The sequence below is a fragment of the Mus caroli genome, chromosome 3, assembly GCF_900094665.2.
Source record: "Mus caroli chromosome 3, CAROLI_EIJ_v1.1, whole genome shotgun sequence".
Taxonomy (NCBI): Eukaryota; Metazoa; Chordata; class Mammalia; order Rodentia; family Muridae; genus Mus; species Mus caroli.
Window position 1 is genome coordinate 120,527,618 of NC_034572.1, and position 11,189 is coordinate 120,538,806.

Consider the following 11,189-nt stretch of genomic DNA (forward strand, 5'->3'; position numbering starts at 1 on the left):
TGTGGCTTAGAAAGCTGCCCCAATCAATCCGAGTTCAGTGGACTTCAGACCAGCTCAACCCTGTGGTCTTTTAAACACCACAAGTCCACTAAAAAACTGAACAAGATTGGTGTGGACTCATGTGCGGTTTTGTTCAGATCAGTTCAGTGCTGGCCTGTTCTGCTTTGTTTGAGACAAGGTCTCTCTAGGTAGCCCAAGTTTGCTTAGAATTCATTTCGTAGCCCATCTTGACTTTGAACTCAGTATCTTCCTGCTTCTTCCACCCAAGAGCTGGGGTCACAAGGATGCAGAACCAGTCTTAGCTTTGCAAAATACATCTCCAGCTCTCCTTTGAATCTCTAGCACAAGCAGTCATTCATTCTTCCTTTGCTTTGCTGCATTCTTGACACATGCCTAGTTCATTGCTTAAATACATATATTTAATAAATATAATATCTATAACTAATATATCCAATTAATGTGCAATTAATGTAACAAATCATATATATTATTAATGTGTCAACTTTTTGTTCCTTAGTAGTAAATATCATTTATAATCCCTCCCCATTTTACAGCTCCCAATGTCTATCATCTTACTCAGTACCTTGTACAAAATAGGTGTTTACTACATCTGCCTGCTGGATAAATTCCAGCTAACAAATGTTCTGCCTATTTGCCGAACTTGTTATGCCCTGATTGGCTTCTGTTATGATAGTCATTTGCCTACTGGCAGAGTATTTTGTATTCCTCTAGCATGACCTTTATCTCATTCTATTGCAATTGCTGGATTGCCTTGTGCCCTGCTAGGTTTAAGCAAACTACTGGCCATTGACAGGGAGAAAGAATATCCATAGAAAGAGCTAAATAAATATATGTTGAATAGATGGCCAACAGTCACTTATTTTAATAACACTGATAGCACAGAAGAACAACTGACATGAGCAAATGGACGAGTCAGGGAACACACATCATACAGTTTCAAGGTCTTGTTATCTTTAACTTCAACCAAGTGTGGACGCCACACATGATAATGCAATTCTTATATGGAAACAAAAATATCAATTATTTCATTCATGTCTCCATTTCCAAGTGGGTCCTCTAATCTAATTCCCCTATGAGATGTAGGTTTCTGTGTCTTTTTAAGGAAATTTCGACAAAAAGACTTCTATTCATTTTCTATACATATTTCAACAGGTACTCAATGTAATTTTCCAGTGACTGCCGACTTAGAGGAATTTCTAAGTTCTCTAAAGTAGAATGTTTCATACCATTCTATAGAGATGAAAGAAAACAGCTGTCAGACCCTGGGGAAATGAACCCTTCTTTAGCTCTGAGAAACCTGATATAATATTGGAGTCCCAGAGGCAGGAGCCTGCTGTTTTGCAGTGGTAATGGTAGCCCTAAGAAGGGACAGGCACCGGCGAGTTAAGCAGAAGGGCATGCAAATAGAGATCAAGTTCCGAACAATCAGCAAAAACCACAGCCTCATCTGTGGGCAGAGACTGACCGCGCAGGATCTTTGGAGTGTAAGCCACCTTTAAGGGAGTTCCACATCCCTGAAGACACCGTTACAAAGAAGAGTGACTTTCAAATGCAGGCATCATATTTTCCACTAACTGCTGAGTTAGTGATGGAACTGAACTCCAAGAACCCGCAGATAAGACCTCATAACTTCATTAGTTACCCCACAAAGAAGCTCCCAAGAAATGCTGTTCTTCAGCTATTCCACAGAAGGCTTCACATATGTCACCAGCTACTCAAGTCAAAAGCAAAGAATCCACTTACTTTCCAAGGAAGCAGTGACCCCAAGGATGTCACATCACCACCCAACATCAAGCAAGTCCAGATGCTCCCCACATCCAGCACGCCATCCCTTTCCCTCCCTAAAACAGATGGGCTTCCTCCCAGATCACCCTTGCTTTCTCTGCTTCCTGTGCAAGGCCTTGGGAAAGTAGCCTAGCTCTGAGATTTCCACATTCTCACCTCTAACTCATCTTCTCCAGTCTGGCTGTATTCCAACCATAGCAAAGAGCCACCCTGTCCAAGGTTTCCAAAAACCAATACTCAGCTAAGTCAAATCATGTCTTCCCTGAACTAACCTCTTCCCTTCAGAAAGCCATTCAGCACGGTTCTTCATCATCCCACATTTCCAGACAGAAGCCTGTCCTCCGTGGCTGTTTCCTGTTACATGCAGCTAAGTTGTTACTAACCTGACATACTCTTTTTGCAGCTTAGCACTTTAGCCTCCCTTACAAATAGCCATCCTCATATTCTCTCTATCCACTGAAACCCTATTGTAGATGAATATTTCCTGCAGTAAGTCAATCCAAAGTTCTGATGTGGTTTAAAAAAATGTCTAATTATCAATTGACAATCTACAGTAACAAAAGAGGGGAATTTACACATGGCTCCTGCTATCAAGGAACTTCAAACCATAGCTCCCCAGCAAGTGAAGGGTCTTTAACTGACCTGGTCATCGGGATGCACACCATTGGGGTCCTTGCGTTGGATGCAGCTTGATTGTGTGACTTCATTGCATGTAGTTTGGCTCTCACACTTGTTTTGGCTCTGTTAGAATTTACATTAAAAATGAGATTTTATTTCAAATGTTTTATTACTTACTTCTAAAGATTTAGTCCAGGTGATAAGTGCTACAGTGTACTACAGAGGTATAGTAGCCTCTTTAGATGGGGTATTTGCCTCCATACCAGGTCCCTGGTGCCAATGGCCTTTTGTCCCGGCATTCAAGCTGTTGGGTTGTTTTTAGTTCTGTTTTTGTTTTCTTACAACAGAGTTAACAAGCAGAGGCACTCTATCAAATATACCAGTCCAAAATAACAAAGAATGCAAGTGATTCTTCTAACTCCAAGGGAGCTTCGCTCATTTACTTGAGCCAACCATTTCTGTTTTAAAGCTTACATTCTAGGAAATTAGCACATTCCAAGGTGCATTCATCTGTATTTGTTATATGATATCCTCCTTAAAGCCACAGAGCTATCAGGAAGGCCCTCTGAGCTCCCACAGTAGTTAAAGCATCCATACCTCTACAACTCCACATACTGCAAAAGCTGCTCTCTTTCTTCCCTTCCTTTTCTTTTTTTGGATATGTGTATATTTTGGGCTTGGGGGAGTCTTTCTTTGTACTCCAGATTGGCCTAGAATTCATTATGTAGCCAGGCTGGCCTCCAACTCACAATTCCCCTGCCTCTTTCTCCCAACTACTGCAATTACAGATAAGCCACCATGTCTGGCTAACTGCTGCTCTTCTACCAAACAGTTCCTGATATGAGAGGAGGACCCCTTCCCTCCCACCCTTGGATCTCCATAGCAAGCAATTTATAATTACAAGTTTCATGGAGAAAGCCAAGGTACTCACAACTATTCACCAGAAGCCAAGAAACGTAATGTAGAAAGCCAACCACTGCTGCAGAGGGCACGGTTGCACTCCCTTTGAAAGACTGAAGACGTGATGGAAGAGAAGCCTTAGAAAGCATCACAGAGATTAATTTCCAACAAGATTCTGAATAGAAGAATGTTATGTGCATAAGGCACAAAGAGTAGATACCGTTGCTTGGATAAAAGTGAAAAATACAACGGAGGTGCGTTTATCAGGAAAGAGAAGGGTGTGTGGCTGGTGTAGTAAAACGGTAGGTGGGTAAGGGTATTCGAGGAGGTGGGGTGGGGCTTTAGCACTGCAATCCCCTCCGTCTGGAGGTGAGACTGGTGGGTCAGAAATTCAAGGTCATCCTCAGCTACACAGCAAGTGTTAGGTTAACCTGGGCTACATGAGACTCTGTCTAAAACAAAGGAACAACAAAAAAAAAGGACAAAACAAATCAGTGGCCAGGAAGAGCCCCAAAGTCCACATGTGCAGCCCTTCCTCTCAGGGGGATTCTTACAGCTGTGACAGGAGGGGAGAGGGGACAGCGGGCAGAGGTAGCCACTTTGTTTCCTTGCTGGGAAAAAAGGAAAGAAAGGTGATTAAAGTCACAGCCAAAGATTAGTTCTCGCTGTGATTAAGATAAATCAAAGCGAAGAGCACAGGAAAGGTCAATAAAGCAACTACTTTGCGTAAGGATTTTGAATTGAAGAATTAGGGCAAAAAGATTATCTAAAGAATTATGGATTTTATATGATGATAGTAAAAACAAACCCTGTTGTATGCTCTAGAAATGGTATCTAAATCAAATGCAATATAGTTCAAATTCTCCTCAAACAGGTCATTTTAATGTTAGCATAGATTTCTTTTAGTTCAAAGCATTTACACACACACACACTTTTGAAAAAGATAAGTATCTCTGATACTTAAAGAACGCATCCCCCAGACTTTTCCAGCATTGTGATAACAAGACCTGAGATCGTGTGGCTAACAAGCATTTAGAACAAATAACAAATTATCCTGTCTTCTAGTCCCCGGATGCTATTTGCAATGCTGGGCAGCAAAGCTGCATCTAAATTTGCATAACGTGATTGAAGTCTGTATTGATTACTTTACTGTTGCTGTGATAAAAATACCATGACCAAGGCAACTTGTGGAAGAAAGATTTTATTTCGGCTTACAGTTCAGAGGGTGAGCCCTGGGTGCTGAGGAGTAGAGGAGGAAGCATGGAGCAGGTGCTGAGAGCAGAAAGCTGAGCCATCACTTCCGGAACCACAAACACTACGCAGAGGGTGTGAACTGGAAATGGGGCCAGGCTAGGAACTCTCAAAGCCCGCCCCTAGTGGGCATAATTCTCCAGCAACCACAACTTCCATATAACCTCCCGAAACATCAGCACCACCTGGGGACCAAGTGTCCAAATGCATGAGACATTCATTCCTCATTAAAACAACACGGACTCTTTCAAGAAGCAAGCTATGAGATCCTTTAAAGACACGGGAGGATAGGTGGTCCTTACTCAGTTCAGGCTTATCAGGCGGACCAGGAGCCACATGGCCATTGCTTAGCTACGGAAACAGCAACAATAGTTTGCTTATGTGAACTAAGTCCTGGAGCCTTGGGGTTTTCCTCCTCTTGGTGTGTTGTTTGTTTTTGTAGATCAAGGAAATTTTTAATGTCCTATGGAGCTTCTTCTCTAGGGGGCACGTTGGACTATTTTAATGAGGGAAATATAGTATTCCCAAATTGAACAAGGTGCTTCACTGTGTCTATCTCAGAGAGCATCTATCGTGTTAATCATTTTTAATGAGAGAAGGCCTGCTTAACAACACTGGTCAGAACTAACTCCTGTCTCTGCAATGGAGGAGGATGCGTGCTGGTAAATGTACTTCTGGATGTTTTGAGGAATCACTCTGAGGTAATGAACTAGAACATGTGTGACTTCCATACAATGGGAGATTCGAACTAAACTTGACGTAAAAACAAAGCAAAACAACAACAACAACAAAAACCAGACTTCAGTTCCATGGAAAAGGGGGGCTTCATCAGCTTCCTTAACTGCTCTAGTCCCAAATTCCTCCTCATGAACGCAGTCCATTGAACTTTCCTGATTGCTTCTGACAAGCAGCCAGAGTGCCAGAAACGGATGCAGGAGCTTGAGCTGCAGCAATGAACAAAGACGCTTTCATTGTTATGTCTGGCATTTGCAGGGACGCAGAGACAGGAACCTCAGTTAAAGAAGAGAAGGTGGAATATGGCTGCTGGTGATACCATACCACAAGATGAGGTGATAGAGTGACGTGGAGGCCATGCTATTTCAGATGCAATGCTCAGACTCACACCTGGGAAGTTGTATTCAGGGACCTAAAAGGAGTTGAGCCAACCACCAGCATATCTGTAGAGAGTGTCTAGGCAGAGGAGAGTGCTCTACATATGTAGAGGAGATTTGCATGTCAAGGCTTTTCTATGGTACTGTGCATATGCGTAAGGCCCTTGAGCATCAGCCAGGAGGCTTAGGAAAATCGGCTGAAGTGTGGCACACTGACAGTGACCTTAACCAACATAGTTCGAGTTGCCTATGCAGGGCCACCTTGCTAGATTAGATTGTGTTTACAGAGCTCATAACTTGAGACAGGGACTTCAGGTTTAAGCATTAAATAAAAGCAGTGAGATTTAAGATCTGGCCTGATTTCTTCATGATGACATATTAGTATTCTGTTTACATTTATGAAATTGCTAGTTCCTCTCTCTTCCTTTCTGGTCATATTCTAAATATTTTTTAATATTAGATATTATGATTATTTGAATTAACAATGGCATTCACAGACTTCTTGTTTGCATATAGATAGCCCTCAGTTGACTAACTATTTGGAAAGGATTAGGAGGTGTGGGCTTGCTCGAGAAGGGACTGTGTGTCACTAGGAGTGAGCTTTGAGGTTTTAAAAGACCACACTAGGCCTAATGTATGTTGGTCTGTCTCTGTCTCTCTGTCTCTTCGTGTGTGTGTGTGTGTGTGTGTGTGTGTGTGTGTGTGTGTATCTGTCTGTCTCTATCTCCCACCACCACCACCCTCGTCTGCTGACTGTAGATCAGAATGTAAAGCTCTCAGCGACTGATACAGGGCCCTTTCTTTCTTCTTCCTGCCATAGTGATCATGAACTAACCCTCCAAAACTTTAAGTAAACCCCTAATTAGATGCTTTCTTTTATAAAAGTTGCCTTGGCCATAGAGCAATAGAACAGTATTGTCTCTTCAGAGCAATAGAACCGTAACTTAAGACAGACATTCCTAGAAACACAGGTATGTACTTTGAAAACGTCAATCCTAACATTTGCTACTTATATTAAAGTCACAGGAGAAGCCAATCCTCTCACTGTAGCGCCATAGCATTGATTAGGATAGTCTCTAGTCCTGCAGCAACATGCTCCCACAGATGGAAAAGTACCACAATGGAATCCTGATCCATTCTCAGGAGTCAGTCCTGCATCCGTCAGCCAAAAGAAAGTGATATGATGTCTCCCCAAAATAGGCATGATTTCTATTACACCAAACCTACTCTCTAGTACCTCAAGGTTAAGTGAGTTAGAGTGTCAGCCAGAACGACTGGTGAGGTTGCAACTTTATCTTGAGTTTTAAATTTCTCTATTATAGTTCACTCCAAAGAACAAAACATGCCCTAAATTTCTATATCCACTCATGGCTGGCTTCAGGCAAGGCCAGATGTCTACAGGAGCTGACCCAGACTGCAGGCCCACTACCAGTGAGGCACTGTATCTATGTTCTGGGTGAGGGTGGCCACACTGCATAGTGAAGCCTTGGAACTATGATCCCTAACAGGTAGAAAGTACTATTTTCATGGCGCTATCGTACATAGCAAAAATTTTACAGACTAATAATGGCAAACGACAGCCTTTAAGAGAAATAGTTCATTTTGGTGGGGGGGGGGGCAGGGTGGTTTGAGACAGGGTTTCTCTGTGTAGCCCTGGCTTTCCTGGAACTCACTCTATAGACCAGGCTGGCCTCGAAGGAGAAATAATTCTTTAGCTCTTCATTTGCAATCTGGTAAAACATACTTTTCAAAATGGCAGAAACTATGTTGCAAAATTTGGCAAAACTACAAATTTATAAACATGTTTGTATTTTAAAAAAAAAATACATGACCAATAACACTGTGCTAATAAACTGATAAATTTATCCTATTTTCCTTTCTCGGGAAAGAAAGCACACACACACACACACACACACACACACACACACACACACACACACACACTTGTAGAAACAACAATGGCCACCAAAGAATTAATTAATGCATAATAAAAGGTCTCACTCACTGAATTACAAATATTTATGTATATTTCATGAAGTGCCGCCCTTGTACAACTTAAGACTGTATTAGTTATGATGGCCAGGAGCACGGTTGATGTCCTGAGCCAATGACTTTGCACAAAAGGAGATTAGAAGGCATGCAGAATGGTCCTCCTGGCCTCTTGTCAGTATCCTGTCTCTTACCCCCAAAAAACACATGATAAAACTAGATTTCCTCTTCTCTAAAAGCCAGAACTACTTAATGCAAACTGTAGGTTCTAGGGCAGTCCTTTCTGGATTCCTGGAGATCTATTCTACACAGAGGAGGGGATGCTATGTAAGGGAGGTCACAGAGCATCTGACACCCAGGCCCTGTGGGCTTCCCATCTCTGTCATAGACTCTATTCATCTCATCTTTATAGAGCTGACCATTGCCTTTGGAACCTAATCACACAAGCAAGCAGCTCTTCCCAGCCCTTGGGTCTTCATTTCTGAAAGCCCCACAACATATAAAATGCAGATTAAGTAAACTTGTTACCCTGGTCCCTTGTTATTGTTACAGGATATCGTCTGTGATTGGGGGGTGGGGGTGTTGTCATCTCTCTAACAGCAAAGTGATTTTTCTGATATCTGTAAAAACTAACACACACAAAAAAGAGCTAGGGGTATGACTCAATGGCAGTGTTTCACCTGGTGTGTGTGTGTGTGTGTATGTATGTATTTGTGTGTGCACCTTGCTTTCTATTGTAGCATGGTGTCTTAGTCAGTGTTCTATTGCTATGAAGAGACACCATGACCATGGCAACCCTTACAAAAAGAAAACATTTAATTGGCTTGCTTACAGTTTCAGAGGTTTATAGTCTACTATCCTCATGGTGGTATGCATGTTTGCAAGCAGGAAGACATGGTAACTGAGAGTTCTACATCCAGATCTGAAAGCAGCCAAAAGAGAGAGAGAGGGCCACTGGACTGGCTTGGGATTTGGAAACCTCAAAGTGACACACTCCTCCAACAAGATCATACCTCCTCCAACAAGGCCATACCTCCTAATCCTTTTCAAGTAGCACCATTCCCTAATGACCAAGCATTCAAATATGATCCTGTGGGGGTCATTTTTATTCAACCACCACACATGGTATATATGAAGAAGAAAATTGGGCCTGATATAAAGTCTAAGTAAAAACTGGCAAGGCATTTGTGCCTCTCCCCCTGAGGTACCCAACACTTGCATTTCCCCTACATCTTTGCCATGACATGCTATTGGTTTGTCTAGTAGTGAGAAGTAGCCCTGTGGCCCGTACTTGCTAGGCAAACACTAACTGCCATCTATATCCCCCAAACCTTCTTCTACTGTTTTGTATTTAGAGACAGCATCTCACTCAGCTAAGACCTTGAACTCTTCATCCTCCTGCCTCAGTCTTCCTAGTAGCTGAAAGTCTGCATCACCAGAATAGCTGCCAAGAATATGCTTTTACAACCAAAAGCCATCACAGGGACTCAGGATAATGTCCCCTATTATAAGTAGGAAGATATTACAGAGTAGGTATAAGTCTCCCAAAGTTAGGTTTATGTTTCTTTTTACATATGTTTTCATCCAGGCATGGTGACACTAATCTATAATGTTAGCATACTAGTCGTCAGGAGTTGAGGGGGGTGAATGAGGAGCTGAAAGTCATCTTCAGTAACATTGTGGGTTCAAGGCTAATCTAGACTGCATGACACCCTGTCTGGAATAGGACAGGTGGAGAAAGAAATGAGGCATAAAGATGCACATAGTGTGGTATCTGTTACACTTGTCACACAGAGAGAGAGACAGAGAGACAGAGAGACAGAGACAGAGACAGACAGACAGACAGACAGAGACAGAGAGGCAGAGAGAGACAGAGACAGAGAGAGAGACACAGATGATTTCTCTATCATGGTTGTCCTGGAATTCATTCTGTAGACTAGACTGGCCTCAAACTCAGAGATCTGCCTGCTTCTGCCTCCCGAGTGCAGAGATTAAGGATGACCGCCTGGCTATCAGTTATCACTTAATGGAGATTAGAGTCAAGACTTAGTAATCCTTGTGGGTTCCACAATCTACTAGCCTTGCACCTCTCCTGGAAAAAAAAAAAAAAAACAACTTTTGGTCCTTTGACCTCATCCATGGGTCTCTTTGTTCTGAAAAGTCCTTGGCTTCCATAAGTACATCAGGGAAACGGTTTTCAAAGCCATGTCGTCTTGGAATGGGAATAGAAACTGAGCTGATGTCTACAAGACTCAGTCACTAGAGTAAGCAGTCAGTCACATGGAGGAAGCTGGTCTCAGCAGGGCAGCCGGACAAGCTGTTAACTATAACCTGCCATCATTTCAGGGTGTATTGAGTCCAGTCAACCTGAATTCTATGGGTGGCCTAGTGATTTGTGAATTATTTGGTTAAAGAAGAAAAGAGGGAAACTAACTACCAAAGAGTTACCCGATTTGATGCCCATATTAGCAAGAAGTTTCAGGGGAAAAAAAAAAAAAGGCCTTCCGTTGAGAAATCAAGAGGCGTTTTGCAAGGTACATCTGGTCTCCATGTTAGCCCAGGAACTAATCAGCCATAGTTCTGGGAGCTACTGACTCCCATGATGAATCTATACCGGGTGTAACTGCACAGGGAGACAACTTTCCCATTGGGAATTATCTTGGGAGAATGACTTCAAGTATTTTGTGCTAGAACATTTTTTAATTATAGCTTTAAAGAACAAAAGAATCAGAAAGCAGAAGCTAGAGACACTTGGTAGACCAGAGACTAAACTTTCTTACAGTGTTTCCCCTCCTCTGACAAATAATTCATAGCTTATCGAAACCACTTCACTAGTTTCTCTCAAGAGCCCCATGAGGTAAGCAAGCGACAACCCCAGGATAGAGTTGGACTGAAAGCCACAAACACCTGTTCTTCTCCTGGGACACTGATGTCTTTTACAGTTACTTCCAAAACTGTCACCTGGTGACTATGTAGAAAATTATACTATGTGCTTGGCTGCGTTATTTTTCTTGTCCTTCTTAGGACTTATCGTTGCACTATACAATGTATTTTAAATCATTTCTGTTGGTTTCTATTCCCTAACATTACAGGAAGCTATAAGGACAGGAATTCTGTCTGTGTGGTTCAAGCTATACCTCTGGTGTACAAGGCACTTGGTGGGTACCTTTTAAATGAACAGGGTCCAATTCTTCTCAGCACGTGTTTACTACACTGTAAGATATAACAGCTCTCACTTAAGGTGGGAGAGTTTTGAGCAACTGAGGCTCAAGAAGCCCCGAGAACGTGTAAGTTCACAGTCAGCTATTGGATGGATCACGGGGCCCCTAATGGAGGAGCTAGAGAAAGTACCCAAGGAGCTAAAGGGATCTGCAACCCTATAGGTGGAACAACAATATGAACTAACCAGTACCCAAGAGCTCTTGTCTCTAGCTGCATATGTATCAAAAGATGGCCTAGTCGGCCATCACTGGAAAGAGAGGCCCATTGGACTTGCAAACTTTATATGCCCCA

At 42.4% G+C, this 11,189-nt stretch overlaps 1 protein-coding gene across 39 annotated transcripts in view; it reads right to left on the minus strand.

Moving 5' to 3' along the window:
- Positions 1 to 11,189, minus strand: part of Ank2 (ankyrin 2) — a 583,460-nt gene that overhangs the window by 317,508 nt on the left and 254,763 nt on the right. For 34 of the 39 annotated variants that reach the window (XM_029474820.1, XM_029474818.1, XM_029474797.1 and 31 more), the window contains one exon: positions 2,449 to 2,547. The exons of the other annotated variants lie outside the window; for them this stretch is intronic. In XM_029474820.1, the coding sequence (XP_029330680.1) occupies positions 2,449 to 2,547 (99 nt within the window). The remainder of the gene's footprint in view (positions 1 to 2,448; positions 2,548 to 11,189) is intronic. 39 annotated transcript variants of the gene reach the window in all.